General features: G+C 44.2%; 1 protein-coding gene across 4 annotated transcripts in view; it reads left to right on the top strand.

Annotated features, from left to right (window-relative positions):
* The window catches only part of DENND2B (DENN domain containing 2B), a 121,452-nt gene that overhangs the window by 56,195 nt on the left and 45,499 nt on the right, over window positions 1-19,758 (top strand). For all 4 annotated transcript variants that reach the window (XM_003254907.3, XM_030829629.1, XM_003254908.3 and 1 more), the window contains one exon: window positions 7,177-7,281. In XM_003254907.3, coding sequence (XP_003254955.2) covers window positions 7,202-7,281 — 80 coding nt within the window. In that variant the 5' untranslated portion in view covers window positions 7,177-7,201. The remainder of the gene's footprint in view (window positions 1-7,176; window positions 7,282-19,758) is intronic.

Here is a 19,758-nt window from a genome sequence, read left to right as displayed (position 1 = left end):
AATGGCTTAATACACGTGAAGTGCTTGTAGCTTTAGCTGTTATAATTACATGTATAAAAAGTCTAGCAGCGTGTCTCGTAGTAAATGCTCCTTTGCTTTTCCTTAGGTCCCCTTACTGTGAGTAACAGATTAAGGCTTAATCCAAATGTCACCTCCTGATGAGGCCTTCCTGGAGTCCACTTTTTACTTTCTTGTCTCCCTTCACGGTTAGCTTCTCCAGGGCAGGGACTGTGTCTTCCATGTTAATATCCTAGCACCTTGCACAGTGCCTCACATAGGGTCAGTGAATGGAATGATAGTACTAGGGAGTCTGAAAGATGACTCGGACTTGGGAATGGAGAGGTTGTCTTCCAAATACCTAAGGAAGTGTGATCTGGAAGAACAAACGTTTTTTAAGCTTCTATTGCCAGACAGGGCAATCATGGGAGGTAGGTCATGTTGCTATTATGGCTGTTACAGTGACAAAGTGAGTCTTTGACACTCACTGGAGCAAGGTCACATAACTAGCAGTTGTCAGAGGCAGGGCTGGACTCAAGGCAGGTGTTTTTCCCACTGCCCCTCGGGGCCTGCGACTGTGCCTCTTTGTCTGGATGCAGTTGGTAGAAAGGTTCCAGAGGTACCTTATTATTACTTTCTCTGGATTGTAACTCTTCAGATAGTTGTCTATAATTTGTCAGAGCTGTGTTTTTGAGGAACTTTGGATTGATGGTATATGCTAATTGAACAATTTCCTTTTCTAAACATGCAGTTTCTGCCTAGACGTTGCCATTGAGGGCCTGGGAACTAGCAAAGAAGCCTCTCATCATGCTTGAGTCTCTGCTCCATTCCCATGGGCATTTCCTCTGCTTTAGGAGCATCTTCTCTCCCTGCAGTCTGACTAGCCAGGATATCAGGCTAAAAGCATAGATGAGGGCCTGGGGCTGCTTGTAGGAGGTGGGGAGAAATGGTGTAGCCCAGGAAGCCAGAATGCTGAGAGTCCTCAAGCCTGAGCTTCAGGTGTAAAGGGTTAACTGGCCTTCAGCTCCTCAAGTCCCAAATTATTCTCTGACCCTGATAGACCTGGCCCAGAGAGAGCAGTTGCTGGGGAGGTTGGTGAGTAGGCATCTGTGTTTCTAACCTAGTGCGCCCTTGTGAGGTTCTCAGCAGTGCCGGCTCAAGATGCCTGAATTCCCAGGCCACTTCTGAGAATGGCAGCTGTACTCTTGGAGAAATGTGACTAAGGGTCCCTGTCATGGGCCTGGAAGCAATTTTGTTCTGCTTCTTTCTTGGTTACATCTTCACAGGATTTTTCTTCTTAGCCACCCAGATGTCAGAGTCAACTACATTTCTCTTTCTTAGTAAGTTGGCTCTGTGTTCTCATATACAACTGCATGATAGCATTTCAGAGCAGTGAGTCTACCCTCCTAAAAGCAGAAATTCAGGGAAAGAAAGAATATGTTTTCATCATGTTCTTTTAACATGTTTCAGTTTCTGGTCATGCCACAGATCTTTTGCCTTTTCTCCAAGGGGCTGCCCTGAAGCTGATAGAGCAGGTCAAGTGTTGTTTTCATGGATGGTGATGGTTATTGTGACCATTGCCACAGTTGAAAACTGATGCTTAGCAAGTTGATTCCTATAGCACTGTGCTTCCTGAGGACCCTGAAAACTGTCCTGAGAAAACGTCCTGTCTCCCTTCTCTGTTGTACATATAGCAATATGATATGCCAAGCACTTTACTTGGCACTGGGCTGGTACAGGTAGAGAGAACTAGAGTCAGTGTGCATAGATGCCCTGGGGGCAAGATTGACTTTATCATCATCATCACCATCACTAATGTTATGCTATTAATATAGACTTAAATTTATAGGGCCAAGTATGGTGGCTCATGCCTGTAATCCCAGCACTTTGGGAGGCTGAGGTGGGAGGATCACTTGAGACCAGCAGTTCGAGACCAGCCTGGGCAACATAAAGAAACCCCATCTCTACCAAAAAGAAAAAAGTTAGCTGGACCAACTCCATTTCATGAAGGGTAAAAGTGAGGCTGAGAGTTGGTTTCCTTTTTCCAGAAGCATCTGCCGTATTCACCTTGGAGGGATGTTTCATTGCTGTCACCATCAGCTAATCATCCCCTGCCTACTGGCTGCTTCTGCTCTTTCCAGTTACCATACCACTCCCTATCACCATCACTAAAACCACAACCCTGAGAGCTTATGCAAAGTTAAAATTAGAGCTAGTACATTTCATCTTGAGATTAGGAAAGAAGTATAAATGGTATCAAGAATTAGGACTTGACTTATTTTTATGATCAAAACCAATCACTTATTTGCACCAAGGTAATAAGATGGTCTCCAGGATTAAGGTCATCAGTGGCCATAAATAAATATGTTTAACTTTCACATCCAGATATACTTCATTTTGGCCAATGTGATGGAGGATGCCAATCAGAGGGAGAGAACTACTGTTTGTGAACTGTTCAGCTTCCGTGATGGTGGTGTTCACCTAGGCTGTGGTGCACCTTGACATTGGAAATGTGCTTGATGTGTCGTTTGTGTTGTCCCTCACACCCACTCTCCAAGGCACTTAAAAAGATTTATTTAGCTCTTGTTTTAACGTCTATATTGAGATGTAATTAACATGCTGTAAAATTCATTGATATAATGTAATGATTTTTAATATATTCACAAGAGTTGTACAACCATTACCACTATCTAATTCTAGAACATTTTTGTCACCCCAAAAAGAAACCCCATACTCCTGTCAGCCATGTCCCATTCTGCCACCCTCAACCAGTGCTAGGCAGCTCCTAGTTTGCTTTCTGTCTCTATAGATTTGCCTGTTCTGGACATTTCACAAAAGTGGAATCAAGGTTTATTCATGTTGTAGAATGTATCAGTACTTTACTCCTTTTTATGTCTGAATAATATTCCACTGTATTGATATATACCACATTTTGTTTATCATCAGTTGATGGACATTTGGGTTAGGTCTACTTTTTGGCTACTATGAGTAATTCTGTTATGAACATTTATGTACAAGTGATTGTGTGGACATATATTTTCTTTTTTTTTTTTAATTAGCTGGATTTAGCCATTCCACCACATATGCATATTTCAAAACAACATATAGGACACCATAAACATATATCATTTTTATTTGACAAAATAAATTAATTGATAATAATAACAAAATTGAGTATAGTAGTCAGTCATTCACTTCTTGTACTTTCTGACTCTATCTCCTTCAGGGATGACAAATTCTGCACTATTCTTGGCTGTGAAATAAATAGCGCTCCACTGCAGGGAAGACCTATGGGTGTACATGTCTGTCCTGTGTGGACATATATTTTCATTTCTTCTGAACAGATACCTAGGAGTGGGTCATCCTGGTTTATATAGTAACTCTGAGTATAACTTTTTGAGGAACTACCAAATTGTTTTCCAGAGTGGCTGTGCCATTTTACATTTCTACCAGCAAGGAATGGAAGTTCCAATTTCTCTGCAGTCTCACTAGCATTTGTTTTTATCTGTCTTTTTTTGTTATAGCAATCCTAGTGGATATGAAGTAATATCTCATGTGGTTTTGATTTGTATATCCCTAATGACTAATGATATTGAGCATTGTTTCATATGCTTATTGGCCAAGTTTCTATCTTTGGAGAATTTCTGTTCCAAATTCTTTGTCTAATTTTTAATTGGGTTACTTTTTTAGTATTGAGTTGAAAGAATGCTTTATATATTCTGGATACAAGTTTCTTAGCAGATACATGATTTGCAAAAAATTTCTCCCATTATTTAGGCTGTCTTTTCACTTTCTTGATGGTATTGCTTACAGCACAAAAGTTCTTTACTTTGACATAATACATGTCCTTTTTCCTTTTTTTTTTTGTGTGTGTGTGCTTTTGGTGTTATATCTAAGAAACCATTGCCTAATCCAATGTCATAAAGATTTACTTCTGTTTTCTTCTAGCTTTGCTTTTGTAATTGTAGCTCTTACATTTAGGGCTATACTACATTTTTTACTTTATTTTTAAATATGGTATGAGGTGGGGCCCTACTTTATTCTTTTGTATATGGATATCCAGTTTTCTCAGCACAGTTTGTTGAAAAGACACTTCTTTCCCCATGAATTGTCTTGGCATCCTTATTGAAAATCTGTTGACCATAAATGTAAGGGATTATTTCTGGACTCTGGATTCTGTTGTATTGATCTCTATTTCTGTTCTTATGTCAGTACTGCACTGTCTTGGTTACTTTTTAGTATTTTTTTTTTAATTGGCAACTCAGAGTCTTCTAACTTTGTTCTTTTTCAAGATTGTTTTGGCTGTCCTGTATCCCTTGCATTTCCATAAAATTTTAGGATCAGCTTGTCAATTTCTGAAAAGAAGCTAGCTGGGATTTTGATGGGTATTCTGTTGAGTCTGTAAATCAATTTAGGGAGAATTGCCATCTTAACAATATTAAATTTTCCAATCCATGAATATGGTATGTCTTTTCATTTTTTATGTCTTTAATTTCTTTCAACGATGTTTTATAATTTACAGTATATATGTCTTGCATTCCTTTTATTTCTAAGTGATTTATTATTTTTGCTGCTATTGTTAATAGAATTGTTTTCTTAATTTCATTTTCAGATTGTTCATTGTTAGTATATAGAAATAAAATTGATTTTTTTTTCTTTTTGGAGGCAGAGTCTTGCTCTGTTACCCAGGCTGGAGTGCAGTGTTGCAATCTTGGCTTACTACAACCTCTGCCTCCCAGGTTCAAGTTACTTTCATGCCTCAGCCTCCCGAGTAACTGGGATTACAGGCATGCACCACCACACTTGGCTAATTTTTGTATCTTTAGTAGAGATGGGGTTTTGCCATGTTGGCCAGGCTGGTCTTGAACTCCTGGGCTCAAGGGATCTGCCTGCCTTGGCTTCCCAAAGTGCTGGAATTACAAGTGTGAGCCACCACGCCTGTCCCAAAATTGATCTTTAATATTGATTTTGTATCCTGCACACTTACTTGAACTCACTCAGCAGTTTAATAGGTTTTTTAGTGGAATCCTTAGGATTTTCTACGTACAAAATCATGCCATTTGCAAATGGAGATAATTTTACTTCCTTCTTTCCAACCCAAATGCACCCTTAAATTTTAATCTTCATATTCCTTTTATTACTTGGCATAAAATAGTGTTCCTGAAAGGATAGTGCATTTACCATTGTGATATATTAGCTAAGAATATATGGTACATGAACATTTTTTACTTTTAAATATTTAAATACCTTAATGTATATTACTTTTATTTTAATGGGTATTAGAAAAAATGATTCGCACTTTTAGCTCTCAATTTCATGATGTGTACTCAAATGTTACTTTATCGTAATGGTTTTCCCTGAACATCTTATTTAAAATAAGATACCCTCTTCACCACTCTCTTTCCCTCTACCTTGCTTAAGTTTTTTTTTCTCTCCCTTTTTTTTTATTGAGACAGAATCTTGCCCTGTCACCCAGGCTGGAGTGCAGTGGTGCAATCTTGTCTCACTGCAACCTCCTCCTCCCAGGTTCAAGCAATTCTCCTGCCTCAGCCTCCCAAGTAGCTGAGATTACAGCTGCCTGCCACCACACCTGGCTGATTTTTGTATTTTTAGTAGAGAAGGGGTTTCACCATGTTGCCCAGGCTGGTCTGAACTCCTGACCTCAAGTGAACTGCCTGCCTTGGCCTCCCAAAGTGCTGGGATTACAGGTGTGAGCCACCACTCCCGGCTCAACCTTACTTAATTTTTTTTCATTCCACTTATCATCACCTTACATATTATACATGAAGGTACACTTATTATCACACACGTGATAATTCATGTGTGCTCATTGTCTGTTTTTCCCCACTGGGATGTAAGCTGCATGAGGTCAGAGACTTTATGTATTACTCTTTGCTGGATCACATTTGCCTTGGACATGGGTGCTCAGTAAATATTTGTTCAATGAATAGTTTATTGTTTAGAATGAGGTTACTTTTTTCTTTTTAGGAAAAGGAAGTCAGTTTCAAGTATATTCAAGAAAAATATTGAATAAATAGTATGTCAGGAGGTATGCAAATATGGCAAAAACCATGGACTGTACAGAATGATAGAAGTTTAAGGAAACTCTAACTTAAGGAAAGAGGAGAGATGGATGGAGATGGAGTTTCTTGGGCTTCTTTGTTTATTTTGTTTTCTGTGAAATTGTGTCAGAATTGGTGGGTTCTTGATCTCACTGACTTCAAGAATGAAGCCGCGGACCCTCGCGGTGAGTGTTACAGTTCTTAAAGGCGGTGTGTCCGGAGTTTGTTCCTTCTGATGTTCGGATGTGTTTGTAGTTTTTTTCCTTCTGGTGGGTTCATGGTCTCGCTGGCTCAGGAGTGAAGCTGCAGACCTTCGCAGTGAGTGTTACAGCTCATAAAGGCAGTGTGGACCCAAAGAGTGAGCAGCAGCAAGATTTATTGCAAAGAGCGAAAGAACAAAGCTTCCACAGTGTGGAAGGGGACCCGAGCGGGTTGCCACTGCTGGCTTGGGCAACCTGCTTTTATTCCCTTATCTGGCCCCACCCACATCCTGCTGATTGGTCCATTCTACGGAGAGTCGATTGGTCTGTTTTACAGAGAGCTGATTGGTCCATTTTGACAGGGTGCTGATTGGTGCATTTATAAACCCTGAGCTAGACACAAAAGTTCTCCACGTCCCCACTAGATTAGCTAGATACAGAGTGTCGACTGATGTATTTACAAACCCTGAGCTAGACACAGAGTGCTGATTGGTGCATTTACAAACCTTGAGCTAGATACAGAGTGCTGATTGGTGTATTTACAATCCCTTAGCTAGACATAAAGATTCTCCAAGTCCCTGCCAGATAAGCTAGATACAGAGTGCCGATTACTGCATCCACAAGCCCTGAGCTAGACACAGGGTGCTGATTGGTGTGTTCACAAACCTTGAGCTAGACACAGAGTGCTGATTGGTGCACTCACAATCAAATTAGCTCACACTCTTCCCTATTCCAGGCCAGGGGTTTCTTGGGGGCTCTTAAGCTGTAACACATGGAGTTAAACATTAAGTAGGAAAGCAGTTTCTACTACCTGCCACAGACACCCTCTTGGCACTTTTGGAGGTCATCTGGAAGATGTTCAAGATGCTTTTGGCTGCCTATAGAAACTTGGCTTACCAGCATTGTCGTCTTTGCAGGGCTCTGGGTTTGCAGAGAGCCGAAATGACCATGACTGCCAACAAGAATTCCAGCATCACCCACGGAGCTGGAGGCACTAAGGCCCCTCGGGGGACTCTGAGCAGGTGGGTAAGGGAACACTTGTGGGAGGTGGCCTCAAGGGACCTAGGTCCTGGGTGGGATCCCTCCAAAATGTAAATAGTCATCATCTTGACTGACAGTCATCCGGGTGACAGTCAGCTCATGCTGACCATTAGGCCGAAGATATTTTCTATAAGTTTCCATGTGACATAGCAAACAGTAACCCTAAAACAAGCTTTGCTTTATGTCTAGCATTCCAAGGATGGGGCCAGCAAGAAGCAGCTGATGTTCTTCTAGCTGTAACCTTTTCCCATGGTCGGGAGAGCTTGGGGCCTGTGCCTGAGCCAAGCTGCACTGTAGTGAGGGAGGCTGACCACATTGGGCTAAGGGTGGAGAGGCAGTTACGCATATTAGCACAAACTCCAAGCAGCAGCCTAGGCTTTATAAGAGTTTAGAGAAACCGTGGATTTTGGAATCATGGATTTGGTTCAAATCCAGGTTCTAACCACTTACCAAATAGTGAGCTCTCAGAACATTTGCCTGTGCCCTATAAAATCTTCATTATTTCATCTATAAAATAATAATAGTAGTTATCTTACAGAGTTTCTGTGAGGACTAAATGAGATAATATATGTCAGTGCTTAGCATTATGGCTGACATAAAGCTACTCAGTAAATTGTAACCCCCTTTTGAGGATGAGATCAAAGCTTCCAGAACTCACAAATGCACAGATAGATGCACAGTACTCTCACCAGGGCTTCTCTGGTCTTGGCCAAGGCTGGACACTGATATCTTAAAAGAACCTTTAGTCTTTTTTATTAAAGCTGTGTACCTTTCGTAGCCCTTTCTGCTGAATGTCAGGTGGACACATTTGGCTTTTGGGGCCTCTGCCTCTAAGATGGATAGCTATGAGAAGGATGCTCAGCTTTGGTTTGGACAGGGCTAGTTCATTCCTGGATATCTGGCTGTGCAGTGCTAGGCTGAGTCCAATAGGGTCTGGTCAGAGTTGGTGGTAAACATTTGGTTCATTCAGAACTGGAGTCCAGATATAGTTGGTAGAATAGTGCACGTGATGTAGCCCCTGGGGAGTGACTGTCATGAAGGAGGCAGGGGTTCCCCACACCATACATACAGGACTTTGTCCCAATAGAAACAGTCTGGATGGACTATGCCAAACAGGGTTTGATGGACTCTGACTTGTTAAGTATGTAAGATCCTGGGACTTAGCCAAGCAAACTGACTATCCACTTGCAGCAGCAAGACTGATAGGAACACCCCCTGCCCAGGCAATCCCTCTCATTTAGACTGGGCTTGGTGGCATACCAGCTTCCCTGTACTGAGTGAGGCTGGGAATGGCAAGAAACAGCTTCTTGGGCAAAGCAGGTGGAGAAACTGACCTCCTCCAGAACATGCCGGTGTCCAAGGCAGAAACAAGTCAAGGTCTGAGTCTTTGTCTCCCATTGTCTGCTCCTGGGAACCACGTTGCTGGGCTCTTGTCAGCCTAGTGGCATTCTTACCATGATTGATTTGGCAGATGGGGCTGGTAACTAAGGTTCCAGTTTTTTAGAATATCACACTACTGTAGGAGTGAAACAAATATCTGTGATTGTGTCATTTTATTCGTAATTTTAAAGAAATTGTATATTTAGTACCTGACATGGAGATTACCATTCCCAGCAACCCTCAACTCCTTTAAATATTCTTTTTTTTTTTTCCTTCTAATTTCCACCATGCAGGAATGGGGTAGAGGGGTGGGAGGGGCAGTATTTACATCAAGTTTCAAAGCAGACTCGAGACTGCTGACAGGTGCTCCAGTTTCTATTTGGAGTAAATGCCTACTTACTTCTAAGTGTTTTCAGAAATTGCTCTTCCTTTAGCTTCTCAGCATGCTTGCCATCATAACATGCTAAATGGTGTTTGTAAATATCTGAGCCTCAGATGTGCCTAAAAAAAGCACCTTTCCTGCCTCCCTTCTAAGTCTTCTCTTCCTTCCTACCACATTTCCGCTTCTCTCCTTCCCTCCCTCCCTCCCTTCTTTCCTGGGAGGCTGGCTTTTGGTTTGAAGTTGCAGGCCTCTGTGGCTAGCAACACCCTTCTCTCAGAGACTACCCCTGGGGTGTAGTAGTATTTAGACATTGTGATCTGGTGGTTTCTTTGGCTGCCTTCACCCCTGGCCACATCTGGGTGTGTTCTTTGGGCTAAGGCAGTAAATCACCGGTTCATTTAGGAAGGCATTGTCAGTGAACTCAGAGGGTTCTCCTGGGTGCCAGGCTCTGTGCTGGGCACTGGAGGGCAAAGAGGGATGATCCATTCTCTTTCTCCAAGGTATTTACAACTTGGATTGATGATCTTGGCACCTGAATTTCTTAGTTTGACCTTTCAATAGGTGTTTGGTAGTGACCTGGGGCCCTTTTATCATTGCCAGCACATGAATCCAAGGAGGAGACTCCTCGGTGTGACCAGAGCTTTAGTTGGGGAGGGGAGGGTGTCAGGGCCTTGGAAAGCTGGGCCTTTGACACTTTGGCTACGTCGGGGACCTCCACATCATCCACATGAAGGCAGAGGAACCCACTGGTTCTAAGAGGCATTTGTATCCAGCTTTGGGGGAAGAGGGAGGTCTGGTCAAGGAAAACTGGCGGGGGTGGGCAGATGGGACCCTGTGTAACTGTCAAGGTGTGTATTTGAAGGACTGTACCTTTAATTTGTATAAGACTTCACCTGCTGCTACCACCAAGCCTGTCTGGGTTAAAGACCCTGGATTCCAGTCCCTAGGTTTTCACAGGTGTGTTGCTCATTTATTCCGTTCCTTTTCTTTTGCAGCTTAGTCTTGATTTGGCAGGAATGTGTAGGAGGAGGAAATCTAAGCCTTTCATGTGACTGCCTCAGTTTTGTTCTTCGCTGTGTCTTGGTCTCCTGGAGCAGGTTTCCTTGTCTTCGCTTTTGTTGATGAGGCCAAATGAGCATACTGTTCATCCTTACCTGCCAGATACACTCTCCCCACAGGCTGTTCCCACTTCAGCTCACAAGATATGGCTGCATCCCACTCTGGGGGTCGGGGGTGGGATTCTCAAACCTCTTCTGAATTCTAGAGGTCAGCCTTTACTGTGTTGGTGTTGATGACCTGGGGGTGGGACTGGAAGCAGGTTGGTAACTTGCAAAAAAGGAAGTATTATGTTTAGAGCTAATTCAGCTGTGTTAGATAGGGTGAACTTTGCCACTTATTGCTCTCAGGAGATTTCACTTGTGCAGTTAAGACCTGGCAGGCAGCAGGGGCTCTTCTCTGAAGACCTGCTGATTTCCTCCACAGCTTCTTCACTATGAAACTCCAGCACCTGGGTCATTGCAACTTGGAAATAACAGACTATATCAGCCTTGAGTTTGAGAACTTTGCTTGTGGTGGGTGCTGAAAATCTGAACGTTTGTGAGAATATATAATTCTCGAGGGCAAGGACTTTGATGTCTTTCTGTGTGCCTAGAGCCTGGAACAATGCCTGGCACATAGAAGCCATTAGCTATTTGTTGATCAGTCAACTAGGTAGATGGGAGAGCAGCCTCTTAGAGCATAGGCTGTTGTTCTACTTGAGTCCTTATAGTACCTTCCTAATGGGTCATCTTAGCTTTGGACTCTGTTTTCATCTAGTCTATAGTTTCTTAGAAAGGCAGAGCTGAAAGGGGGCTTTAGTAGCTCATTCAGTCCAACCCATTTGATTTACAGATTGGGAAACTGAGGCACAGAAAAGAGGAGGTACTCCTTAAGGATACAAAACTAGTAGGAAGAGGTACTCAAGCCTGCCTCTCTTCATCCTTCCGTTACTTTATTATCCCAACACATTCCCTTCCTATGAGCACTCCTGGGATCTTCCTGCCCCCAAAGTACTGCTATCCATGATAAAGTCAAACTTAGCCTGGTTTGCAGGGCTTTTCATGATCTGGCCCTGGTCTTTCTTTCTGCCTTAATAGTTCACTCTTCTCTAATGCAAACCTTACATTTCTGCCAATCTGGATGCAATTATTCACTTCTCTCCCAGTGTTTTTCTTGACCACCCAACTAAGACAAATCCCTCCCTCCTCTGCATTCACTCAGAATCTTTGGTTCAAAACGGCCAAATGGCACTTATCATATAGTATCTCATAAAGTGGGTATTTGTGTGGGTCTTATTTCCCCTACTCAGCTGGAACTCTTTGGAGGCCCGATATATTCTCTGTTGGGATGTTAGAGTTGGAAGGGATCTTGAGATATATCTGGCTCAGTAACTTACATTACAAATGAGGAACCTGTAAGCGCACACAGCTAATTGGCAGTGGAGCCCTAATTTCAACTCATATTTGCAGGTTTTTATGCAGAGGGTGGCCTCAGTTTGTGATACAGTGAAATCCAGAGATGTCTTAAGGTTCCATGGCCAACGTAGGCACAGAGTTGGACCCTGTGCCTTAGATCAGGGAGAAGCTAAGAGCTTAAAGAGAAGAAAAATCTCCTGAGTAGCTGTGGGTAAAAGATAGTGCTGCAGGGCCTGTCCTGGCCATGGCAGGCCCCCCTCAAGAGGCCCTGTGGCCTCAGCCCGTTACTCGAGATGCTTCCTAGAATCCAACCATGATGCTGTCAGTACTGGTCTGGTTATTTATTGCTACATAACAAATGACCCCAAACTTAGTGGCTTAGAATAATATTTATTTTGCCCACCAATTGCAATTTGGGTAGGGCTCAGCAAGGAAAGCTTGTGTCTGTTCCTTGCAGCATCAGCTGGGGTAGCTTGAAAGTTATGGGTGACTCAATGGCTAGGGGCTGAAATCATCTGAAGGCTTACATGTGTGACAGTTGATGCTGGCGGTCAGCTGGGACTAAAGCTAGGGAACACCTGCACGTCACCTCCACACTTGGCAGCATGCCTTCATAGCATGATATGTGGGTTCCAAGAGTAAGAATCCCAAGAGAACAAGGCAAAAATGCATGGCATTTTAATGAGCTAGCCTCAAAAGTCAGATAGTTTATCTTCTATTGTACTGTATTGATTAAGACAGTAACAATGGGCTGCCCAAGTTCAAGAGAAGGGAATATAATTTCCACCACCTGCTGAGAGGAATATCAACATCTCTTTATAAGAAGGTATGTGGAATGGGATAGGTTGTGGTACCTGTCTTTGGAAAATACAGTCTACCCTCTGATTGCAACAATTCACATCTTTCCCAGATGCAAAATACACTCACTCTCTCCCCTAAAATCTCAGGTCTCCTCTTATTCATGACATCATCTTGAAGTCTATTACAATGGAATCTTGTCACCAAAATCAGGTCCAGATAGGGCCGGGTGCAGTGGCTCATGCCTCTAATCCCAGCACTTGGGGAGGCTGAGGCAGGCAGATCGCTTGAGCCCAGGAGTTTGAGACCAGCCTGGGCAACATGGAAAAAACCCATCTCTACAAAAAATACAAAAATTAGCTGGATGTGGTGGTGCACACCTGTAGTCCCAGCTACTCTGGAGATTGGGGTGGGAGGATCACTTGAGCCTGGGAATTCAAGACCAGCCTGGGCAACAACATAGTGAAACTCCCTCTCTACCAAAAATAAAAAAGTTGGCTGGGTGTGGTGATGCATGCCTGTAGCCCCAGCTCCTCTAAAAGCTAAGGCAGGAGGATTCTTGAGCCTGGGAGATGGAGGTAGCAGTGAGCCAAGATTGTACTGCACTTCAGCTTGGTCATAGACTGAGACCCTGTCTTAAAAAAAAAAAAAAAAATCAGGTCCGGATGTAGATGAGACTTTTGGGGCGCAGGTTCATTCCTTGTGTGCAGCTCCTTAAGTACTGTTTCTCTTGCTGTGAAGACCTGTAACTTAAAAGAGAATGTATATCTGCTACCCAAAATACACTGGTGGGACAGGCTTAGGGTAACCACTGAATATGCTTCTTTTCAAAAAGGGGAAAATGGGAGGTACCCAGCACTCACTGGTTTGATGTATTTCTTATATTCAGTGGGACAGCTGTTGCTGATTCTTTGACTAGGTGTTGATTCATTTACCTTGTCTCTAGCTACACCCTCTGGGCTTTTGGTTCTGCCCTCTGAGTCATCTTTTCTTTTCCATAGAAGTAGCTCATTATTGCAGGTGAGTAGTTTCTCCATCTGCTTCATGCCCATAATATGTTCAGGGCCCAAAGTCTTTTCTTCATTTTGTACTGTCTCTGCTCTTTTTACTCCAAGCTGATAGATTTCCTTTAAAAACTTCATGGGTTGTGGCTGGGCGTGGTGGCTGACGCCTGTAATCTCAGCACTTTGGGAGGCCAAGGCGAGTGGATCACCTGAGATCGGGAGTTTGAGATCAGCCTGAGCAACATGGAGAAACCCTATCTCTACTAAAAATACAAAAATTAGCCGGGCGTGGTGGTGCACACCTGTAATCCCAGCTACTTGGGAGGCTGAGGCAGGAGAATCCCTTGAACCCAGGAGGCGGAGGTTGCGGTGAGCCGAGATCACGCCATTGCACTCCAGCCTGGGCAACAAGAGCAAAACTCTGTCCCAAAAAAGAAAAAAAAAAAAGTCATGGGTTTCTTATGAATCATTTTATAATCCTTTATAATAGCAAAAGACACACATACAAATCACTTCAAGATAAGCCCCTTGGCCAGGTGCAGTAGTACATACCTGTAATGCCAGCACTTTGGGAGGCTGAGGTGGGAGGATTGCTTGCACTCAGGAGTTCAATACCAGCCTGGGCGACATAGTGAGACCCCATCTCTACAAAAAAAAAAATTAATCAGGCATGGTAGTGCATACCTGTAGTCCCAGCTCCTCTGGAGGCTGAGGTGGGAGGATTGCTTGAGCCTGGGAGTCAAGGCTGCAGTGAGCCATGATGGAGCCACTGCACTCCAGCCTGTGGCCAGACTTTGTTTCAAAGAAAAAAAAAAAAACCAGATAAGCCCCTCTCTACTTCGATTTGGATTTCTTGTGAGATTGCTATGGGACAAAGCTTTTTAAGATTCTTAGGAGCCTTACTGTCTTCAGAGAGGATTTACAGGACCCACTCATAAGATTCTTAGGAGGCCTTTTGTCTGTCTGTCTGTTCTATGAGGCAACACTTTAAGTAATTTTTTAAAATTTTTATTTGTTTTATTTTTTTTGAGACGGAGTCTCACTCTGTCACCCAGGCTGGAGTGCAGTGGCGTGATCTTGGCTCACTGCAGCCTCTGCCAACCAGGTTCAAGTGATTCTCCTGCCTCAGCCTCCCAAGTAGCTGGGATTACAGGCATGCGCCACCATGCCTGGCTAATTTTTGCATTTTTAGTAGAGACGGGGTTTTGCCATGTTGACCAGGCTGGTCTCAAACTCCTGACCTCAGGTGATCCACCCGCCTCAGCCTCCCAAAGTGCCGGAATTACAGGCATGAGCCATTGCGCCTGGCCAGTTTTTGGGGTCTTAATAAAGGGTTTTTCAGTCTCACTTTAGATTTTTTAAAACAGATTTATTGAGGGACAATTAAAGTACAATAAATTATATAATTTAAAGTATACAGTTTGAGTTTTCACACACACACACACACATACTCACACACACACATACTCAATAAAACCATCACCACAACCTGGAAGTCATTTCTTTTCTTTCTTTTTTTTTTTTTTTTTTTTTGAAACAGAGTCTCGCTCTGTCACCCAGGCTGGAGTGCAGTGGTGCGATCTCGGCTCACTGCAAGCTCCGCCTCCCGGGTTCATGCCATTCTCCTGCCTCAGCCTTTCCGAGGAGCTGGGACTACAGGCGCCCGCCACCACGCCCAGCTAATTTTTTGTATTTTTAGTAGAGACGGGATTTCACGATGGTCTCAATCTCCTGACCTCGTGATCCACCTGCCTCGGCCTCCCAAAGTGCTGGGATTACAAGCGTGAGCCACCGAGCCCGGCCTCTTTTCTTTCTTTCTTTCTTTCTTTTTTTTTTTTTTTTTTTGAGATGGAGTTTCGCTCTTGTTGCCCAGGCTGGAGTGCAATGGCATGATCTCATCTCACGGCAACCTCCGCCTCCCAGATTCAAGCGATTCTCCTGCCTCGGCCTACCAAGTAGCTGGGATTATAGCCATGCACCCCCATGCCTGGCTAATTTTGTGTTTTTAGTAGAGACGGGGTTTCTCCATGTTGGTCAGGCTGGTCTCAAACTCGTGACCTCAGGTGATCTGCCTGTCTCAGCCTCCCAAAGTGCTGGGATTACAGGCATGAGCCACCACGCCCAGCCACCACAATCTGGAAGCCATTTCTTAATTTGAGAATGTTTTCCTGCCTAGAGAGACTGGAAGTGAAAACCAGCAAGCCCTTTCTCATCTGTGATTCCTTTAAATTTTAACAACGAAACACCTCCTTCTTAGTTTACCTCTTTTCTCTTTTTTACTGTAGGCAGCTAGAGCAAGTCAGATGGCACCTTCAGCACTTTGCCTGCAAATCTCCTTAGCTAGTTCATCAGATTTATTAGCTATATTTCCTATTATCTGTGTTACCACAGTTGATAAGCTTTTCAACACTATAAGGGTTCCTTCTCCTCTAGCTTCTAATAGCATTTCCTTACTTTCCATTAAGCCCCTACTGACAGCCCAAAAGTCACTGTTTTAAGATTTTGTTTCAGTAGCACCTCTCTTGCAGGTGCCAAAATATATTCCAGACATCTACTGCCAACCACCCGCCTCAAAAAAAAATTTTCATGGCGTAAAACAACATGTTCTTATGCTCCCAGACTCCATGGATTAGGAATTCAGACAGAGCACTGCAGGGATGGCTTGCCCCTGCTCCATGATGTCTACCTTGGCTAAAAAGACTTCAAGGCTGGCTGGGCACAGTAGCTCACCCTTGTAATCCCAGCACTTTGGGAGGCCGAGGCGTAAGGATCACTTGAGCCCAGGAGTTCAAGACCGGGCTGGGCAACATAGCAAGACCCTGTCTCTACAAAAACTAGTAATAATAAAATTAGCCGGATGTGCTGGAATGCACCTGTGGTCCCAGCTACTCATGAGGCTGAGGCGGGAGGCTTGCTTGAGCCCAAGAATTCGAGGATTCAGTGAGCTGAGATCTTGCCACTGCACTGCAGCCTGGCAACAGAGTGAGACACTGTCTCTCAAAAAAAAAAAGTAAAAGACTTCAAGGCTTAGAGGGGCTCAATAGCTAGGGGCTGGTATCACCTGGAGATGTCTTAACCCCATGTCTGGGGGATTCTAGCTGTTGCTGGGACTTTACCTGGGACTGGCAGCCAGAACACCTACATGTACCCTTTCCACATGGGCTGGGCTTGCTCCTAGCATGGGAGACAGGAATTAGGAGCTGCTGATTTTTTTAGGCCTGGGCCTGAAAGTAGCACCACATCACTTGTATGCTATCAATCAAGCAGTAACAGAGCCCAGATTTAAGAGGAGGGGTTATTTTGACAGGAGGCATGTCAAAGAATTTGGGGACCACGTTTTAAAACCACCACAAGTGCCATTGGCATGGTTTCCTGGAATCAGATTTGCCTCCCTCTTGGCTTTGTCTAATGCCTGGCTCTGCTTTATATAGCAGCCCAGTCTTTACTGGACTAGGGCACTGGGAATGTTCCTGTCAGGGATCAGTAACCTCAGGGCTTCTGCAGTGTTGGTATTCTCTCTGTGTTCACTTGCCACTTCTACTTAAGAGAGTTCATCATTCCCTCCCAGAGAAGAGCTCAGCAGTCCACTTGGTGCTTCCTTAGAAATTAGTTTGGGGGCAGACAGGCGTGGCTTCCGTAGATTCTTAGATGTGCTTTCTGGAATTGAAAAGGCAACTCAATTTATGCTGTGACCCTCACTACCTTTCACTTACCCTGACAAGCTGTAGGGACCTGGAAAATCTCTATAGATGGTGGCCTAGATATAGCCCCAGTTGGGGGCTGAGGCTGCCCTGGACCCTGCTGGGGGCTCACAACTGTTTGAGATGCTTGCTTTAGGAGCAAGAAAGCCAAGTTGTGAGTATCACCCTGTCCTTTGGCTTTTTCTCAGGACTTTTCTGGAGCAGGATGTCTATGTCTTGTTACTGGGCAAGTTTCTGCTCTAGGCTGGGGAACAAACTCTTGGACTTGCTGACTCAGGCACCCTTCCTCCTTTTTCTCCTCCACGCTCAGAGTATGGCTTTAGGGTAGCGTAGTGAGAATGCCATCCCCAGAATTGAGGCAGTCACTGAGTGGCAGGAGGATGGTGATGCCGCCAAGCCAACAAGGCCCTTAGTTGAGAAGCTCGAGAATGCTGAATGGCCGGCCACCTTCCAGGCGGTTTCATTTGAAGCAGGCTAGACATTGCTTAGTAGGGATGGAAGCGTTTTGGACACTGAGCCCTGTATAACCTTCACCTGCAGACAGGCCCACTTCATGGCACTTATAACCCATCCTGGTACCTCTCAGGCTGTTTCTAGGACTACTAGGACTTTTTCCCAACTAGCTCCAGCTTGGTCCCTTCTTGTTACTAACACTTGTAGTAGCCCTTTGACCAGAAAAAGCAGAGCAACTTAGAGCATGCCAAGTTCATCAAGGACTAAAGACAGCCTTCCCTCCAAAAAAGTTCCTCGGGGCACCTGACAATATAAGGGGCATTCCTTAGCACAAATACTTCTTGTGTTACTGAAGAGGGGCCTGTGTCACTAGCCCGGGGATTGGAGCGTGTTCCTATGAGACAGTACCAGAGGGAATATTATGCACTTTAACTCTCACTTTCTATGTGCATGTGCACACATACACATGATGCTTTTTCTTTTCTTTTTTTTTTTTTTAAATTTTTGAGACAGGATCTCACTTTGTTGCCCAGGCTAGAGTGCAGTGGTGCAACCATGGCTCACTGCAGCCTTGACCTCCTGGGCTCAAGGATCCTCCTGCCTCAGCCTCTTGAGTAGCTGGGACCACAGGGGCATGCCATCACACCCAGCTAATTAAAAAAATTTTTTTTTTGTAGAGATGAAGTTTTACCATGTTGGCTAGGCTGGTCTCCAACTCCTGGGCTCAAGTGATCTTCCCACCTTGGCCTCTCAAAGTGTTGGAATTAGAGGCATGAACCACCATGCCTGGCCCACAATACTTTTTCTTTAAATTTATTTCTCTTTCCATACCTTAGCTCATATTCTTTCCATCCTAATTATGTGTCTTACATATTTGCATGTGTGTGTGCATTTATGGTGTTCTGTTTCTTTTAAATGTCCTTTGCATTCTCCCCTGCTTTCTTGTATCTGTTCATCTTACTTCATCTCTCCTTAAAATTGTTGGTTTTGGCCAGTCGCATGCTGCAGTGTTGGCATCCATGCCTGTGTTGAGCGGCAGAACTGGTTGCCTGCTGACAAGGCCATGGCACAAGTGCCCAGTTCTACAGCGTCTGCCTCCCAGGGGCATACTCTGGGATTGTAGAATAACAGAGGGATGATAAGAGCAGTCTTGGGTGTCTGATGGCTGCTTTGTATTTACTTTTAAAAATTATTTATTTTACCTTTATGGAATGATTTATAGTGTTCAAACACTGTTAGAGATTTGCGTCATCTTAGCCACACAGCTGGTATGTGAGGACACTCAGAGTAAGTGTTGTCTGTGTTTATAGTTAAAGAACCTGAGGCATAGAGAACTTAGGGGGCTTGTGCATGAGCACACCCAGAAAGTGATGGGACCAGGATCCAGCCAGTGTGTAGCTTTCGTGCCTAGTGGGAGAGGGCTTCGGGGGCTGACGGGAATACTGGGCTGCACCGAGTGCTTTGTGTACCTTTCTCTGTTGTTCTTCAGCTCATACACCACAAAGAGAGAGGCGGGGAAGTCTGCAGATAATGTTGTGAGCAGGCATACAAGAGGCCTAGGTTTTTAACTGTTTACATTTTCATTTTCATTCATTTAGTCATTCAACACAAATAATAATTCCCTTTAAGTTCTAGGCACTTTGCAGGGGATATCGAGATTAACAAGATACTGTTACCACCTTCAGGTGGGCTCACTCATAGTCTAGTAAGGGAGAGGAAACAGTCTGGTGCAATGCAGTGTTATACATGCCGTCACAGACGTTTCCCCAGGGGAGGCCTCTGCGTAGGCCATCTCTGCCTGAAAGGGGGTAGGGTGTGAAAAAGCTGAGAGTTTGATGTGCCTAAGGGTGGGATACAGGATTGATATGGAGGGAAAACAATGTGGGATGATGAAGGGGAAAATAGGCAGGGACCAGCTCGTGGGGGGCCTTGTCAACAATGCCAGTGAATTTGCATTTTATTCTGTAGATATGAGGAGTTTCAAGCATGATCAGTTTTTCATTTTGGGAAAATGTCAGAAGATGAGGGGATGGACCAAAACTGATTTAAGACTGAAGGCAGAAAGAGGAGTTAAGAGACCAAAGAAGTAGCAGTAGCAGCAGGGATGGGGAGGAGGGGGACACACCTGAGAGATGTTAGGAAGTAGAATTGGTAGGACATAGTCATCAAGTAGATCAGTGTGTTTGGGGAGAGGGCTGGATCCAGGTGCTTGAAGCAGGAGGGGAACAAACTCTGACCTTTTCTCCCCCCTCTGGAATGAGTTCCTCTAGAGCGTTAAGTGTAGCTA

Source organism: Nomascus leucogenys, chromosome 15, assembly GCF_006542625.1.
Source record: "Nomascus leucogenys isolate Asia chromosome 15, Asia_NLE_v1, whole genome shotgun sequence".
Lineage (NCBI taxonomy): Eukaryota > Metazoa > Chordata > Mammalia > Primates > Hylobatidae > Nomascus > Nomascus leucogenys.
Note: the sequence above shows the minus strand (reverse complement) of the source record. Positions and strands in the feature narration are given on the sequence as shown.